Below are 19,486 nucleotides of genomic sequence, written 5' to 3'. Positions count from 1 at the left end.
TAAACCTAGTTCATCATCTGTGAAATGGAGAAAAGGTACCCACCCCACAGAGCTGTTGGGAGGATTATATGAGATGATATGGGTAGGGCAACCAGCACAGTTCCCAGCATACAGTAGGTTCTTAACAGCAATGTTCGCAGATTCTGAAGTTGTTCAAACTCTTACACACAAAATGCAGAAGACTTGGGATGTGACAGCACTGACTTGGCACCAGTTTATTTATTGGGAGGTAGTGTATTCACTTGCCTTGGTACGAAAAATATTACTATTATTAAAGCAGCAGCAGCTGCTGGGCCAGCAGTGAGTGCTTATTTTGATTTGCACTTTGTGGAAATAAGGAGTATCTAATTTTATGTAAACACTATTAATGTGAATAAACATTATAAGGAAAAGGAAATGGGCATCATAAAAAAATGATTAATGAAACATAAAAGAAGGCTCCCCACATTTCAAAACAATGAAGACAATCAAATTTTATTTCGTGTGTAGCTGGGCAGTGAAGAGGCTGTTCAATGGAAGTAAAGCCGTTAGTCCTCACTGGACCTTTAAACAGGCTCCATTATTTAACACTGAGGAAAAACCAAACCAGAAATTTTCTGAAGAGAGCTAAGTTGCCCTGCCTGGTCTTTCACCCATCTGGATATCTATGGAAAGATTATTCAAAGAGCACCATGCCATCACTTTGGATTTAGTGGCAATGGGATGTTTCTTTTCTGGTCACACCCTATGTGGAATGTTGATCTTTCCTGACCACATCAGCAAAGCTAAAACTAGGCAGCACAGTGCTCCGACCACAGTCCTTCCAAGTATCCCAAATGAGTAAGGATCAAGGGGAGGTGAGACTTGCAGAGGGAAGGGGAGAGAAAGTAACATCTTCCAAGTGTCACTGAGTGCCAGGCCTCTGCCTTCCTTATATTCCTACTGATTCTCCCAACAGCTGTGAGGTACTACCATTTCCATTTAACTGTCATGTCAATGAAAAATGAAGATGAGGCAGAAGAACTGGATCTAGTCCCAGCTTTGCTGTGTGATCTGGGTATAAACGGTGTGCTTCCCTATCCCCCTACTCTCCTCTGAGGAAGACCATCACCCCCAGGCTGAAGGGGAGGACTTAGCCCCCCCGATCACACAGCCCTCTCATCCTGGCCAAAGCTGACTGGAGCAAGGGTGGTCTCCTGACCCAAGTGGGGCCAATCCATCCTCCTTCCCAGATATCCTTGCCCCAGAATCAGGTAGACACCAATGTGGTATGGGGCACTGGAGCTGAGAACAATTTGGTGCCAGAGTTGCCATCATCTACCATTTGCCCAAAAGAGAACATCCTCATTTTGTTTCATTCTTGCCCCTCATGTTCCATAAAGTATCTCCCATGAATCCTTCCAATAAGTCCCCATTTTGCTTTAACTAATGTATTTCATTTTGCTGGGGGAGGGGAAGGAACCTCTTACAACAAAACAGCCTAACACACTTGGCTTTTCTAAGCCACAGCTTCCTCATCCATAAAAAGAGGAGTTGGACTAGATGGTCTCTGAGGCCTTTTTCAGTTCTATAGGAATGTGCATCATAATAACATAGTTCTCACTATACTTGCAGCCCACTGTGTGCTGGGTGCTATACCAGGCACTGGAGGTAAGGCCATCCTGACCCTAGCCTTTCGGTACAATGCTACAGAAATGCAAGGTATCCAGGCTGTTTTAATAATAGAGAGAGCTAAGAAGAGCTTACATTTTCCTCCACCCAAAACGCATCTGGCAGGGAAAGGGATGGCCTAGATTGACTTAGCCAACTCTGCTTTCTATAATAGTTGGTGCCAAAATGCAGTCGTCTTTTGGGCTTTACCTCCTTGGCGCATGAGGTTCTGATTTTATTTTCCCCGCTTTTGAGTGGCTAAATTGGGTGCTGTCTTATCAAAGGGGCACATACCCCAGTTCTTTGGGGGAAAATTATACCATAACTTGGCATGAAAATTTTTTCAGTTCTTACATAACTGACCACAAACAGCACCATAACAGAGGGCTGTTCAGACAGGGCTCTGGGCTGGAAAGAGCCTACTGTGAACTCCAGGATTCTGTTAAGACCAAGTAGAGTCAAGTGCTTCCTGATCTTGACCTAACTCCTGCCCACAAATAATTAAAACTCGTTTTACTGACACTGAAAACAAGCTATGAAGCACACAGAAACGAACATTCAAGGAGAGATCCCTTTTGCTTTAAGGCTTCTGCCTCCTAACCAAAATAGAATTTCTTGTGGTCTCAGTGCTTCAAGCTGTAATCAGTAAAGCACACAACCTAGCTGCCATGCTCTGTACCAGTCAGGGCCAAGGCATAAATGTTTCACCTCCCCATAAACGACCACAATCAATCAATTATGCAGGTACATAATAAATACCTGCATTTATTATGTAACAGAGAAAACAGCTCATTACCCCAAAGCCCCAGCAAGAATCAGAAGGGGCAGCTTTCACACACCAATGGAGAGGACTCTACAAGTGGGGTGTAGAAGCAGGCAGAAAGATTATAGCAGTGATACAAGGAAGCATGGGCAATGAGGTTGCACTGGTAGAGTCCATCAGGCTGGCCTGGGTCAAAGTGGGCAGTACTGGTCACTGGTTCCCTTACTTCAGAGAGTACAGGGCCCACTAAGGGCTGATTATACAGTTACACTGAGTTGACAGTCTACTTCAGATCAAATTGGCTATGACCATGACCCACAATGGTCAGAGCGTTTGGTGTTGCCCTAGTCCTCTCCTTAGTCCCATCTGTGCTTCCCCAATCCGGGTCCTTGAAGTACACACATCTGACTTTATCTCTGTCACCTGACCTCACCACTAACCCTTCAGAAATGAGTCTACCAAGTCCTATCTTCTTGGTTACACAGGCAATTGTCTAATGCAATAATAGAGGGCAATAGCAACAAGGATAATAAGAACAATCATTTATAGAGCACTTAGCACACCAGACACTGTTGTAAGCACTTTACAGATACCGACTCACCCAGAGGTAGACACTTACCCCCATGAGGAAAGTAGGACACAGTAAGGCTCAGTAACTTGCCCAACACACACTAGAAGTAACAGGGATACGACTAACCTAGGCAAGAGAATTTCACCCTCCTCAACCCAAGTATTGCTACTGGTCCTCAGTAGAGAGCAGTCCTGCCCATGTATCTCTCCATGAAGGAATGCTTCTGGCCTCATTTGCCTCCTTCTTCCCTGCCTCACAGGAGAGCTGAGTAGTCAGAACTTGACACCCACAGGGCCATACTGTACCGACACATACAGTCACTTGATGAGTGCCGCCCATGCACTGTCTCCTTTAATACTCAAAAAGCAATGTAATTTATTTATCAAATGGAGAAACAGAGGCTTAAACATAAAGTGATCTCTAGCCCCAAAGCTTAATCATATTTAAGTAATACATGTGGGAATGGCCAAGACCAAGATCTGGCTTTAGTCCCCAAATGACTAGGTTACATATATGGAAACCATCTCTCTGAGGCTCCCTGGACAAATAGATAATGAAGGCAAAGGTCTGGGTAGTGTTTGAACATCCAACACCACAAATGGTTTCTGATGAAAGGCTGCTAGCCTAACATCAGGGAAAGCTACTGCAGCCTCACACAGCATGTCTTCTGAGACCAGGACTTAATGACAGCAGACTGGGCTAGCAAGATTCAGTTCCAAACTTAAGGTTTACTCTCTACTCTTTCTACCTAGAAGCAAGTTACATGGAATGGTACTGGGGAGGACTCCCACAATGTGAATTGCCAGTTCTCACAGCCCTGTTAAACAGCAGATTGCAAAAAGCCCTGGGTTGGGCAGCCCTGAATTCAAATCCCTGCATGGTTTCCTTCTCATCTTTGGGCCTCAGTCTCCACCTCTCAAAGCAATAGGACTACACTAGATCCGGTGGGTCCCGTCATTCACGAAGTTTCTCCCACGGAGATACAAAGCCCTTCTAGGAAGCCAATCACCTGAATGAGGTAACACTTTGCTTTCCCACTTCATAACTGGCAATCCAAGCATCTGATCAGCAGCAGACGATTAGTCCTACACCACTGAGCTGATGCATTTCAGCCAAAATCAAACACGTTTGGCATGAGAGTTATACCAAACCAAGTTACTAGCAGTGTCCACTAATTTTTCCACAAAGCGGCTACAGACCCCCATCACAGCTTTCACGAGCCTTTTGGAGATCACGCTTCCAGGCTGGCAAATGTCAGACTAGATATTCTCCAAGGTCACTTTTACCTGGACACTTAGCAATTCCCTGAATAACTAACACTCAGCAAAAACTCAGGGCTGTTGTACGGCCAGGAAGCTGGAAGCAGAGAGCCAGAGAGCCCTGCAGAAACTGCAACTGAAAGTGGTGGTTCTTTAGCCAGGGCTCTGGGCAGCTCATAGGCAAATCAGATTGGGTCAACAGTCCCAAGCATGCCAGGGCGGAGGTGGAAGCAACAGGGTGATTTTCACATCTGCCCAGTCCAAGAAGGATTGCTGGCAGCACTGTCTTTGATCACAAAAGGCAGAGATTTAATGAGGGGTCCAGCAAGAGGTCTCAGAAGAACAGAGAAAAGCAACTGTCTTTTTCATTTTTCTTCCCTCTCCCAAACTCTTTCTCTCTAGCACTAGAAACCAAATTGAGGTAAGAAGACAATTAATAGATGCCTTTCTCACAGGTCTTGCAAGACAAAAGAAACTGGCAGACAGGAAGCATAGAAGACAGTGAAATACAGAAGAAACAGAATGGGTTTTCAATGCAGAGATTCTGCATTCAGAGCCTAAGTCTACCATTTACCACTGTGTGATCCTGGACAAGTTATTTAATGTCTGTGAGCCTTTATGTATTCACATGTAAAACAATAATAAGAATGCTATTAGAATAATCTTTTATTAGATGATAGGTGTAAAAAATGTTTTGTAAAACCCAAAGATATATATATGAAGGTGTGTGAGGCAGTTCTTGTGTTGTTATAAAGGAATATCTGAGGCTGGGTAATTATAAAGAAAGGAAACTCTGCAGGCTGTACAAGCAAGGTGCTGGTATCTGCTTGGCTTCTGGGGAGCCCTCAGGGAGTGTTTAGTCATGGCAGGAAGAGAAATGGGAGCAGGTATGTCACATGGCAAAAGCAGGGGCAAGAGAGAGAGAAAAGTGGAGGACCCAGACTTTTAAAACACTGGATCTCACAAGAAGTAACTGAGCAAGAACTCACTTATCACCAAGGGTCTGATGACGCTAAATCATTCATGAGGCATCCGCCCCCACGAACCAATCACGTCCCACTAAGCCCCACTTCCAACACTGGGGACTATGTTTCAACTTGAGATTTGGAGGGGACAAAAATCCAAACCATATCACAAGGACAAAAAGCATTAGCATAGAATATCTGGCTAACAGGCTTGTGCCTTGTTTTAGAAAGAGCATGAGTTCCAACATATACAATTTCCTTCTCCCTTTGATTCTATAGACAGATATATTCACTCACTGACCTTTGCTGGTTTCATCCAGACAAAACCTCATCCTAAGTACCTCCAGACTGGGTCAAAAGCTTGGGCACAGAGCCTTGACTTCCGTGTGGGACAGAAACATTATGGGAAGGTTTGCTTGCCTTTTGTTGTATTATCTTCAAGAGGTCAGAGACAGACGCAAACATACTTTCTCTACTTTAAGCAAAAGAATAAATGTTAATTTTATCTAAATCCTTCCTGAGGTTTTTTTTTTAAGACTACAATCTCCTTGAGGGTAATTAATGGGCTCCTTAAGTTTAGCACCTGCAATATAAAGTAGCACTTCCCATTAAGTTTACCAGCTTTTAAAATTTAAGAGGTAATGCACTTGCATTCTTGAGCAAGCGGAGCTGATGAACAAGATCAGATGTCAAACCCTGACCACAGAAATCCTATGCGTAAGATTTCACAGAAAAACACTTAAGGACCTAACAGTATTTATCAAAGACTGATGACCTCTATCATCAGCATGGCAGTCACCCAAAAGGACATAGATAAAGGTTGAAACTTAATTGGAAGGTGAGGGAACACATACAGAAGTCTGACTGGCCTGCACGAGGACTCGACGGTAATGCAATTAATCCCAAATCTGATACTGGTCGTATGACCTGGGCGAAATACTTACTGGTTGTAAGACCTAGCTAGGCGAAATACTTAACTGCTATAATCCTCAATTTCTTCATCTATAAAATGGGGCCACTGATGATAGGGTGAAAAAAGGTATTAAATAATAGTATGTATAGGTAGTAGGAAGGTCACTGTTATGAGATAGAGCTTGATACTGAATCTACATTCCCTATCTTCATTCATTTCATCAAACATTTCTATATCTTCAGAAACAACTGAACACACCAGATAAACACGTTAAGAAAAGCCTCTAATGCCAGACCCACACCTGACTGCCACCTCCCATAAGAAAACTTTTAGGCTGCATTTCTTGAGGGCAGGGTTCTTCATATTTGTATCCCCGGGTCTAGCACATTGCTGGGCACATAAAAGGCACTGAACAATCTGTATATTGACTACATGGTAATTTGAGTGATTTCACTTGTATTCCTAGGATGAATGTTCTATACTATTTCCCTCCCCTGGGAACTGCCCCTTTCTAACCTGTTAAGAGTTTTAGCCTTATTTCTTTATTTCTTAAAGACCACTAGCTTCTCCATAATACAATCTGGAAAACCCCAATACCTCAGCAGGACTTGGAAAATGACTTGTATATAGCAGGGGCTCCCCAAAAATGTGTTGAACAAATGCTGTTCATGGATTATACTCAAATGAGTTCCCACATTTAAATCTGAAAACTCATATCCAAATCTTTGAAAGTACAGGGAAAAAAACAGTATATTTAAGTATCACTATTAAGAACTCTGAAATATAAACATGAAGAAACATTAAGCCTCCAAGGAACTGAAGCACCTTTTTAATCAGACGAAAACTTGAAGGTGCACTAACAGCAAAGTCTCCTATGTTCCCTACAAAGCTACTGAAATATGTTTTTGTAGACATTTAGAATACCTATTTTATGTATTAACTGTCTTAAGATTTCTAAACTCTGGGCCAGGCGTGGTAGCTCATGGCTGTAATCCCAGCACTTTGGAAGGCTAAGGTAGACGAACCACTTGAGGTCAGGAGTTTGAGACCAGCCTGGCCAACACGATGAAACTGTGTCTCTACTAGAGATACAAAAATTAGCCAGGCGTGGCGGTGTGCACCTTTAGTCCTAGCCACCCAGAAGGCAGAGGTGAGAGAATTGCTTGAACCTGGGAGGCAGAGGTTGCAGTGAGCTGAGATCACACCACCGCACTCCAGCCTCAGCTACCGAGTGAGAGCCTGTTTCGGGGGGAGAGGAGAGTGAGATTTTTAAACTCCACTTTATTTGCTAGCCACTCGACCTTAGAGAGAAATCATTTCATCTCTCTGGGCCTCAATTTTCTTCTCCATAAAATAGAGATGATAATTGTTCCTCTTTCAGAGAGCTCACATGACAGGTAAATGTAAGCATTCATGCCATGTGTCTACAGCAGGCAGGGTATGGAGCAGCTGCTCAATAAATGAGCAGAACTTGCCTCCTTCATTGCCACCAAATTAAAATGTGGCCCAGTATAAAATAACCAGGTAGACTTTCATTTATCATGCTGGCCTCTCTCTCTGACAAAGGTCCTAAGTATTAGCCACTCTAAGTCTTTAAATGGAGAGTCCCTTCTACTGTCTGGGTCACAGCGGTCCTAAAATGCCTGCCTGCTCCCTTTTAGGGAAAACACTTATACTCTCTTAGTCACTTATTCATAACTTACAAATGGTCATGAGTAAAATGGCACACATAAGTGTGCTTTCGTTGTTGAGTAAGTAAAACACTGGCTTTCTGCTTGGAAAACACTCATGCACCAGGACAAAACCTTGGCAGAAAACCAGCTCATCCGTTCCAGTCACCCCAAGGTAGCCACTCACCGTGTGCCAGCCAAACCGTGAATCCCAGAGCCATGTGCGACCCTTTGCCCCAAAAGGTGAGGTCCAGAAGTAAACTCCTCTTTGCCTCTTCTTACCATATGCGTCTTTTTTTTTTTTTTTTTTGAGACATAGTCTCACTCTGTCGCCCAACCTGGTGTGCAGTGGTGCAATCTTGGCTAACTGTAACCTCGGCCTCCCAGGTTCATATGATTCTCCTGCCTCAGCCTCCCAAGTAGCTGAGACTACAGGCATGTGCCATCATGCCTGGCTAATTTTTTAGTAGAGATGGGGTTTCCCCATGTTGGCCAGGCTGGTCTGGAACTCCTGACCTCAAGTGAGCCCCCTGCCTCAGTCTCCCAAAGTGCTGGGATTACAGGTATGACCCACCACACCCAGGCTTTCTTACCATGTATTTCTGATCTACTTCCTAGAGTGCTCATCACAGAGATGTAACTAAAAGCATCAACATCTGCGTAACACGCCACATTCTCTACCAAGGAGACATCGTAAAAGGGAGAGTGTGCGTTAACGTGGGGCTCCAATCTTGGAGATCTAAGTTTTTCAGTTGCACTCTATGTGTGTTCATTAATGATTCAAAGAGCAAAAAGAGGTCATAAACAGGAAGGTACTCACTAGAACTAGAAAAATATTTTTTTAAAGAGAGAATTCCAAGTTACCCAAATTAATTCCTATTCCGGAGTTTCCATATCACTAAAAAGTACCCAAAAGTTCTCTTCCTAAGAATAACCACAAAACAACACAAGCCACATTCTTAAAGTTTCCAAATATCTCACTTGTGAAGCATATGCCAACAAGATTTTGTGGTATGCCCCCAAATTTTTCTTATATTTTGAATGTGGTAATGTTAAATCCCATATTTTTAAAGAACTGAATTGCAATCCACCTAAGATATTTGTAATAATGCACAACTTCCATATATGTAAGCATGGGGGAAAAATTAAAATTCAACTATGGTGACTATCCATCAGTAAAAATACCTAAAGCATACTTTTCACATCTATGCAAAAGGCAACCACTCAGAGAGTCCAACCTCAAGAATTAAAATATGCCGACTGGAGACAATGTTTCCCTGACCAATACCTTACTTAAGTTCAGAAGAAAAATTGTAAAATTATTGTGCCATCCTGAAACATTGTTATATTTTTGAGAACAGGGTTATTATCAATATACTCTAACATGACACTTTGAACTTCTAGCCTGGTTTCAAGTTCATAAGTGACCACACTTGCATTATAGTTAACTCTTATTTTTCTACCTTATCTTACAACAGTATTTCTCATTTAAAAAAATATTTTATATTTGCTTTTAAATTTATTAACCTTAAACTAATATCAACAGCAACTGCAGGTAATTTAACATTAACCCTCTACTACAGGGTTGCTGGAAAATATGCTCACATACCTCTGCAAACAGCATCACCAAATACTTAATCTTATCACATCCTTCACAAACAGAATACAGCAACAATATCTAAATGTGCAGGAAGAGAACGTTAAAATAACTGGCAGCTCTATTAGCAGGCACCGAAGAACTTATCTAGAAGGAAAATAACCACTCAGTCTAATCAATGTCACATCCTTAGAAGTATACACAATTAGTACAGAAAGAGGATGCAAAATGTTCCTATATCAGCATGTTTCAATTTATTACAATTAAGTGAAAGACAGACCCATGATGGAGTTCAATGCCTGGCAACTCTGTTTAATCCCAAATGAGTGTAACAGACTGGCAGTTCACAAACACCAAAAAAAAAAAAAAAAAAAAAAAAAGAAAAGAAAAAAAATCCATTTATCTCTGGTTTTCAAACAAACCTAGTTAGGTGGTATTTCTCCATCTACTTCACAATTCACTCCCATCACCCAATACTGACTCCAGAGAGAACTCTGGAAGCATGCCGGAATGACACATTCAGTCACAGCACCAAGCAGGCAAGATGGGCCTCAGCACTAACAGAAGTCTCTCCCCTCCTAAAATTTGGGACCGCTCTACCTCTGACTCCCAGTTCTACGTGTGCGGAAACATGAATCAAAGCTCATTTCAAGATCAGTCGGCCCACAGGGGCCCAAGCTTCCCCCTATTACAGAGGGCCGCCCTTGGGGTGGGGGGCTTACATCAGAAAGAGCTCCCCAAACCTCACCTAAACCAGCCACAGCATAACCCACCCAGGGAAAACCATCTCCCTTCCTACCTTCCACCCAATGGTGCCATTTTCAGTTGAAATACGTTTGCCTTGTTTGAAGGGAAGGGATGCTTTTTGGCACTTACTGATGATGCTGAGTTCCAGGGCAAATATCCTATTTTTATCGCGGCCCCAGAAGCTTCTGCAGCTCCTTGGCTTTGAGGTTCCTCTTTGCCCATACCACTCTATCATTAATTCACTGAAAACCCTAAAGAAATCGATTTGGCCTTGGCCCTGCCCCCCACCCCACCCGCAACGCTCTCCTAAAGGGTCCAGATAAGAGGAGCTGTCTGACTGTAGCCTTGGGCCTCCCTTCTCCCTGTCTGTTCAGCTCAAGCAGCCTGCACCGGTCTCCGATCTCCCTGCCCAGTCTGAGTGCCCTGCGGGCAGGTCTTGCTGGCGCAGCAGCCCTAAGCCCTACCAAACCCTCCGGGTTAGGGGAGCCGGGTGGGAACCTATGTGCACAGATCTCTTTCCATCTGGGCTTCAGGCACCAGAGACTAGCAGGGAGAAGTCCTGGAGTGGAAACAGTCCCAGCCCGAGTTCTCTCTGGGTCCTTTGGGATTTTTCCACCCGCCCTTGCCTCCGCAGCTACGCCTGCCTGGCCCAGCCGGGCCGCTGAGAGGTGCGTTCACTGCCCATCTCCTAGTCCCTTGCTGGTGACCTTGGCTGCACTGCTTCGCCTCTGTGCCCTCGGTGGCCTGACGCCACCTACCTGGAGGGTTACAGGAGGGTCACGAAGATGTGGAAGCGCTGAACAGTGCATGCCAAGGACAGGACTTCCATCTTCTGTCCTCCCTGGAGTGTCCACAGCTCGCTCAGTCCTCTCCCACCTCCAGTCCCCAGGCCTTTCAACCCGCACGACCCCAGAAGAGGCGAAGGGATGGGGAAGGGGCCGCCCGTCCGAAGTCCCTTATTCACCCGGCGGCTGCCTGAGGGGGTGTGGCGCCCCCGGCCCCCGCGTCCCCTTCCTCCCAGCTCCGAGGAGATCCTCCAGCTGCGCGGCGGCAGCGGCGAGCGCGGACGGCAGGGGTCCCGGCCCGACCTACCTCCTCCAGCAGCGTGACGGTGTTTCTGCAGTTGTGCAGCCGCGTGGTGAAGCTGGACGTGGTGGGCGAGTTGTAGTCCTCGGTGGTCTCGGCGATGAACTCCGAGACAGAGATCTGGTCCGGCATCCTGCCGGGGGGACGAGACACAAGCGGGGGCGGGGGGTGAGTCACGGCGCAGGCTCCCGGGGCCGCGGGCCGCCCGGCGGCTCATGAACCCCGGCGCGCAGCCCGCCACCCGCCGCCCGGCCTGGCGCGCGGCTCCCGTCCCCGGCGGCGGCGAGAGGGAGGGAAGGAGGCGGGTGTAGGCAGGCGGCGGCGGCGGCGGCGGCGCTCTGCGCGGGGCCCTTCAAACTCCAAGCCGCGCGCGAGGCAGGGGGCTCTCCGGGACCCGCCTCCCTCTGCTCATGCCGGCGGCGGCAGCTCCTCAGCAGCGGGGGAGGGGACGCGGCTGCGCGCGGGGTCTTCGCGGGGGTCTGGGCTCCAGCCGGCCGCTGGGGCGTGCGCGGGCTGGGTGGCTAGGGCGCCGGGCGCTGCCTCCTCAGACGCGCTGACAGGCGGCGGCGCGGGCCTGACTGACTGAGCTCACACTCCCGCGGCGGGCGGGCGGGCGGCGCTCGCGCTGCAGTCACGGGGACAAACAAGGAAGTGCTCTGCGCACGCGCGCCGGCCCCCGCCCTGCCCCCCCCCCCCGCGCCCCGCCCCCGGCCCGGCCCCCGCCCCGCCCCGCCCCGCCCCGTCCCCGCTCGCTCACCGCCCCCAGGGCCTGGCTCCGACTCGGCCGCTCCCGACCCCGGCTGCGCTGCACGGGGGCTCCGGAAGCCCGAGTCCCTGGTCCGCCTCCGGAGCGGTTACTTCAGCGAGCTCGTTACGCCAGCGTTTTGCAAGAAGGGGGCCCAAAAAAGTTGTACGTGTTCTTTTTTAGTCGCGTGTGGGTGCAGGAAGTGAGGCCCCGGGAGAGCCGCCTCCTATTGAGAGGGCCGCCGACCCCGCGAAGGAGGCGCTGGGCGCAGGGGCGGCCTCCCGGGGCCCGGGCTTGCAGCTGCCCTCTCGCCCGCTCGCCCCATCTCTCTGCAGAGTGCTCCTCGCCGCTTAAAGGCTGGTTTTGTGCAGTTGGCTTAGGTTGCTACAATGCAGCGTGAAGACGAATGAAGGGTTTGGGGTTTTTTTTAAAAAAAAAAAACTTTCGTTTGCACTTTTTTTTTTGTTTAACTCGCAGGAAAGCCGAGGGTCAGGGAATGTAAAAGGCATTGCCCGAGTTGCAAATGGTGTTCGATGCTAAGCAGATGCCAAATTTCGGTGGAAAAAGTACCAACAGATACCTCACTCCTCGGCCTTGACAGATGGCTAATTTTAAAACTAGCTCAATCTACTTAGTCCGAAGAATCCATTTAATTTCTCACCATTCACTGAGTTTGAAATTGGTTTAAAAGAAGAAGGAGGATTAAAAAAAGCTAGGTCTTTGGGAAGGGCCACAGGATTGGTACCTGTAATTCAAGCCAGGAGAGCCTTTGATAGCCTTAGAGTGCAAGGCTGAGCCTGTCCTCCCTAACACACACCCACTGTGCCGTACCCCTCATCCCCGAAAATGGGCTCCTGCCATCTTGCACTGTTACGCCTCAAATCCGTTCTCTGGTTCTTACCCCTGACTACACGGGAGTGCCCCAAAGCAGGGATCTTGTCTTAGCCTTGGGCCTGCTACAGAGAAGTAGTAGAGTGGCTGTCAAAATACATCACCTCATTAACTCTCAAATATTTACTAAGCACCAACTATGTGCCCTGGAGATTGAGTAATGCCAAGGCCCCTGCTCTCATGAAGCTTACCTTCTAGGACAGAAATAGACAACTCACAATAAAGTGGAGTAAATATAAAGTAAGAAAGTGAAGGAGTGGCTATAGTATAAAGAATCTGCAGAGAAGGCTTTGCTGACAAGGTGACATCTTGAGAAAAGGATGACAAGAGTAAGTCACCCAGATAATCCTGTTGTCTATGGCATCTTGGGCCCTCAGTTGCCTCACGTGAAAGCAAAAGATAAGGACACCAACCCTAGGACCTGGCTGTTCTGTTGAGTTCACTGATGATGGATGAGAAAGTGCTTTGTGCACAGGAAAGTCATTAGACAAGTGTGAGATGTTCACCTCCCTCTATTGCCTGTACTGAACCTGCACCGTGCCTCCAGTGAGATGCTCATCAGTGTCCTCTAAGAGGCCATGCTTCAGGTAGGCAAGTGTTCCAGCTAATTAAAGGGAGAATTTTGTACAGGGAATGTACATAAATATCCTTCCCTGGCAAGGGGAAGTTGAGAAATCAACTTAAAAAGACATTCTTTAAAAAATTAGTAAATAAATAAACAGGCACCCAACTTTGTCCTCATTAGCACTTTAAAAGCTTGGCTTGGGACACACCAAGTTTGAAGTTCAGGGGAGACAGCCAGACGATGATAGCAGGCAGCTGAAGAGCCATACCTGGAGGTCACTTGCTCATGTGCTGTAGTTGACAGAACACGGTCTTTTGAAGTATGAGCCACCCAGGAGAAAATCCTACCATCCTTTCCCCACATACTAACCAAGTCACCCTGCATCTGGAAAATTCTGTGACTTGGAACAAATATGGCCTATACCGGTTGAGCTAATTAAGCTGAGACTCAGTTACCCCATGGAGCACTGACAACACACAGCACTTAAGACTTCAGTCCAAGAAAGCCTTCCTTCCTCTAGGCTGGAAACAAATTCAGACTTGGATTCTTGCATTTATTCTGTTCTCCCATCTATTCCAGGTAGTCGTCTAGCACCTGCCACCTCCACTGAGCTGGTAGTTCCTTCCATCTTCTTCGTCTGGCATTATAGTAAAGACTCAATAAACATGAGCTGTTATTAAAAGCCAAAAGTCAGTGTTTAATTGCCTCAATTCCAAGAGGACTTGGGTTCCAGAGTTTTCCCTCCTAGTAACTGATGCTGTCATCTTGGGCCTTGGTGCTATCCTTTGTCAAATAAAGGAGTGGGTGTGTCAAAATGACCACAGATTCCTCCCAGCAGGAGCCGACTTGTGTATACAGTCAGCTCTGCAGATGCAAAGAAGAAAGATTATTACAACAAGCTAAGCTAACTGCAGTGGTGGACAGCTGGAGATCGCTTTCTTGACTGAATTCACCAAAGACTCCAAACTGCTGCCATCAATTTCTGTTTCAGTTTCATTTGAAGATTATGTTATGTATCTGCTCCTCCCCCGTCTCCTTCAGCCAAGAAAGGAATATGCTCACAATGAGATATTGTGCTCCGGTAAGTATATACCTCCTCAGACTGGTCTGCAATTAGAATTTCTTTTTTTTTTTTTTTTTTTGAGACGGAGTCTCGCTCTGTCGCCCAGGCTGGAGTGCAGTGGCCGGATCTCAGCTCACTGCAAGCTCCTCCTCCCGGGTTCACGCCATTCTCCTGCCTCAGTCTCCCGAGTAGCTGGGACTACAGGCGCCCGCCACCTCGCCCGGCTAGTTTTTTGTATTTTTTAGTAGAGATGGGGTTTCACCGTGTTAGCCAGGATGGTCTCGATCTCCTGACCTCGTGATCCGCCCGTCTCGGCCTCCCAAAGTGCTGGGATTACAGGCTTGAGCCACCGCGCCCGGCCTGCAATTAGAATTTCAAAGGTTCACACCTCTACCCACCATTTCTGGGCCATAATCCTCTTTAAATTTGAAACCATGCCTCAGTGAAAACCATCTGCACCTCTCCTTTTCTCAAATACTCTGAAAATCATTCCTAGATATCTAAAAGCAAATAGAGACTGACATGGGAAAAACATAAATGCTGGATTTCTTTGTGTGGAGCTGCCTCTAAATATACACCATCCTCCCCAAAGCCAGGAAACGTGCACACACACATACCTGTGTGCACCTGGCTTTATATAAAGCAACCATCATCTCCGTTGTCGTCGTCATAATAAGACTGTTCAGCCCCCTTGTCCTCCTCATGTCTGCCTCTTACTCAGCACTGCTGACTGAGGTAACACCATGATTATGGCAGGATGCACTTTGTCTCCTTGAAAAAAGGCAGCAGGAACAGTGGTGGCTTATTCTTCTGAACAGCAATGGTGCTAATGAACCACTTGCCATCAGGGAATTGGCTCTCAGTTACATTTCCAGTTGCAGACCTCACTCTCATTCATCTGTCTTATAACCAAGGAGGGTGCATTTGCAAGATGACTGACCAGAAACCAGAGGTGGGGGAGTGTGGGTGGGGAGTCAGAGGTGCTCTCTGGGCCCAAGAAACCACAAGGAGCCCTTGGTGCTCTGATCCGCAGTGTTAGCCAGCGACAGCTTCATCACAGGCTCCTGATGCCCTCATGGAACAAGGACAATGGCTGAAGTGGGAAGGGAACACACTTTTTATTACATGGACCTGAGCTTAAATCTCTACTTTGTTGCTTATTCGCCTTGTTTTCTAAACTATGTTTCAGATTATTATGTGAAATGAAATGAGAAGATATGGATACATAGGCTGATGCATAGTCAATAATCAATGTGATTTCCCTTTGAACTCCCCTTTTCTGTGAAAGATGACTATAAATACATCTGCTTTCATTCCACCACTCAGATATCTCTAAATTAGTCACTAGGAGGAGGAAAGGAGGGAGAGGGGAAGGCTGCACAGTAATTCCCAAAGTCTGGGATCTCAGATTTGGGAATAAACAGTCCTCAGAGACCTCGCTTATTCTCAAAGTTTCCTTTGTTAGGTCAGATGCATTAGTGATGGCTTGGATTTTGGAAGTAAATAAATAGTATCTAGAATCAAACTGGATGAATACTAATCAAGATGAGAGTAAGTTAAGACCAACTCACTAAAATAAAATAAAAGCCGATTTTCATGTAACACAGTCCCTGTAAAGAAGGATAATCTGAGCAAAACAACTTCTAGGGGATGATAGCATGGGGCATTTCTTTTGCAGGAGCATGAATTATCAGCTGATTCTCACATAAAAAAAGACAGGCTCCCTTCTCTGCCATGAAGAAGCTACTAGACCTTGTTAAAGTATTTCTCCTCTCTGAGTCTCAGTTTTCATATCTATAAAATGGGGACAATGACAGCCCCTATCTCAGTGTTCTGAGAATTTAATGAGCTAAGGTATATAAAGTGCTTAGCAGGGTCTCCTAAGTAGACAGTTATTTTTCCGATATTATGGGAACTTTGAAAACCTTATCTGGAGATATAAATTACGATATTCTTGCCGGGTGCAGTGGCACACACCTGTCATCCCAACTACTTGGGAGGTTGATGTGGGAGGACTGCTTGAACCCAGGAGTTTGAGAGCAGTCTGGACAACACGGTGAGACTACATCTCATTTTTTTTAAATAAAAAATAAAATAAATTCTGATATTCTTGCAAAAACAAAATATTCACCATGACCGGCTATATACCAGAAACTTTGGCAAGTATAGAATTTAGAATACATTTACCCTTCTTTAAGCCTCATGACAACTTTATAAAGTATATTTATCCCAAATTTACCAGAGACCTAAGGCTGCTGGGGTATAGAATACTACTTTCTCAGCTTCCATCTGGAGACAGGTACTGCATTGGTTGTTATATATGTAATGTCTGAATTCATTCATATAACAGTCCTGAGATGCAAGTATTACAATAATGGAAACTGAGACACAATAAAATCTCGCTGCAAGTTAATGTCCCTGAGCCTGGCAGACTCTAAATCCAATGCTTTTTCTGCTGCCTGCAAAACTGGTCTCTTTACTGTATTCTGTGTAGTGCTACTTTGTTAGATACAGTATTTTTTCCAGCCCCGGCAACCAAAGAAAGTATCCTTATTTCACCTGACAACTTATGAATTCATTTTCTACCATCTTAATGAAGTGGTGGAGGAAAGGAAAACGCTGAAGGAGCAGGAGTAGGAAGGGCTGTACTTTAGTCCATCTTTTACAGTTAGGCTTATGTTGCCATAGTCTACATAAACTACTGCTCTTTTCATGTTCTTTGTATGAGTGCTTCCCAAGTGCACTCATGCAATTTCAGGTAATAAAAAGAAGAAGAAAAAAAAAAGCCAATTCTAGTCCCAAATGTACTTAATTCAATTTAAATACTCCAAGCAAAACCACTAGAGTTTTCTCAGTAAAGAGGAGAACATGGCTTGTTTGGAGACAAAAAAACTACTCTGTTCTATAGCTCCCTGTTCCTCTGATGGAAGTAGGAAGAAAAGAGGCAGAATGGTGGGAACCTAGAAGTGTAAATATCAACTGAATGATCTCAGGGATGTATTTCTGTTTAGTCCTATGAAAGAATAATTGTGATTATTATTATGTGCCCTGTATTATCTTGAGTCATTGCAGGCGCAACCTCACTTAATACTTGCAGCAACAACATAAAGCAGGTACTGTATTATTCCCCATGTTCTATGCATGGGAAACCTGAAGCTTAGAGGTCACCTGTCAAGTAGTGGAGCAGGACCCAAGCAATCTGATTTCATACCCCATGTGATCAGCCACCGTGCTCTGTTGGCTTATCAAAGACAATGGATGAGTCCACAGCCCCAGGATGCTTTTTCTGTTGGAGTATATGTCTGTGCTTTTTCCTTCTGGGGAACTCATTACAAGTCCAATTCAAACGCAAGCTTGACTGGTCTAGAGAGCACTCTCCTTGCCGCATTCCTCCAGGTGGCATTAATCTTCATGTGGGTATCTGCAGTCAGCTTCTCTCACTCTGCCTTAAGCAACTGGAGGATATTGGCACCACTCAGAGGAAAAGAAACTGAGAACTTCCTCAGCAACAAATAGCTCTGTTAGCAGAAGGGCTTGGCTCTGACTCATCTCTCACTTGAGCTCAGGAGTTCAAGGCTGCCGTGAGCTATGATTGCACCACTGCACCTCAGCACTCCAGCCTGGACAACAGAGTAATCCAGTCTCTAAATAAATAAACAAAACAAAAAACAAAAAACAAACCCCAAACAAACAAACACCTCATATCTTCCAACTGAGTATCCTATACCACAAAGTCCCAGACTATCAATCCCTGACAGCATTCAGGGACTAAATACTACCCATGTCTGTATCACCTACATCCCCCAGGAACTAAAGCAAGACAGAAGATTCCTGTAGCCTCGGGCTTGGCCTTTTACAAGCACCATCTCCTGAAATCTTCCTAGTAACCTAGTGAGGTAGTATGTTTTCTGCAAGAGAACTCAGAGATATGCACAATCTGCTCAAGGTTAACAGTTAATAAGTGGAGAAATGCTCTTCAGTCAGTCTGAATCCAAACACTGTAGGCTTTTTCTTCTCTAGGAAGGCACTGCCTAGTTGGGGTCCCTTGTGGGCCCCCATAAATGTGTTTTGAATTGAACTGGCTCCCTTTTATGAGCTACATCATTTCTATTACAAGTAAAACAACCTCCAATGAAGAAAAAATCATGGTGTTTTATGGGAGTCCTAAAAACTTGCAATCTCCAGGAATGAGGGATTTAAAATCTTGCTTATTTCTGATAAAGTCACATTCACCTGAAAAATGAGAAAAACTTACGAAACATCCAGGTTTCTTTTTTTCTTTGATGAATTTGTTTTAAGTTGAGTTGATCACCTTTAATGATGCCCAACTTCGGTGCTATGTCAAGAATGAGAACGTTCCTCTTTTATGGCCCTTTTCAATGGCACCATTTTCCAGGGTACCATTTTCCAAATATTTATATTTCTCCAACTAGACTGTGAGCTACCTAAGACCAGAGAGGGTTTCTGTTTGATATTATAGCCCCAAAGCCCCAAGTGTTTAAGAGATACTTACTGAATAGATGGAAAGAAGACTGACTGACTGAATGAATGAATGAATGAGCAAACATTTATAGGGGGAAGGGTATGAGAGGAATTGGGAGAGGAGACATGGAGAGATCTAGAAGAGGGTAAGATCCACAGAAGCAATCCTGGATTTTAGAGTCGCTTTCATTATCTTACATCATTATAAGCAGTAAGAGCCAGAGAGAATTTTAAGGATAACGTGCTTTCTAAACTGTTCATTTTTCAGATGAGGAAACTGATTCCCAAGCAGTTAGGTGACTTGCCTGGTGTTCCCTGACAGATTTGTGGTAACTGGGCCAAATGCCAGGTAGCCTGGTTCCCAAGGGTTCCCCATTTCACCTTTCCCAGTTATATTTCAAGGATGGGATTAAAGACCTTCAGAAACTTCCATCTACAACAGATTGTGCTGTCTTTGCATCACAGCATCAAGAAATGCCTATGCACAATTGCCTACTATTTAAAAATTGTAACAGTATAAAGTTTGGCACACTATCACTT

General features: G+C 45.4%; 1 protein-coding gene across 5 annotated transcripts in view; it reads right to left on the bottom strand.

Moving 5' to 3' along the window:
• ASAP1 (ArfGAP with SH3 domain, ankyrin repeat and PH domain 1) overlaps positions 1–19,486 on the bottom strand; it is a 395,931-nt gene that overhangs the window by 300,562 nt on the left and 75,883 nt on the right. For 4 of the 5 annotated variants that reach the window (XM_050801573.1, XM_050801576.1, XM_050801575.1 and 1 more), the window contains exon 3: positions 11,207–11,333. The exons of the other annotated variant lie outside the window; for it this stretch is intronic. In XM_050801573.1, coding sequence (XP_050657530.1) covers positions 11,207–11,333 — 127 coding nt within the window. The remainder of the gene's footprint in view (positions 1–11,206; positions 11,334–19,486) is intronic. 5 annotated transcript variants of the gene reach the window in all.

Source organism: Macaca thibetana, chromosome 8, assembly GCF_024542745.1.
Source record: "Macaca thibetana thibetana isolate TM-01 chromosome 8, ASM2454274v1, whole genome shotgun sequence".
NCBI lineage: Eukaryota > Metazoa > Chordata > Mammalia > Primates > Cercopithecidae > Macaca > Macaca thibetana.
This window is presented reverse-complemented; position numbering and strand designations above follow the sequence as displayed.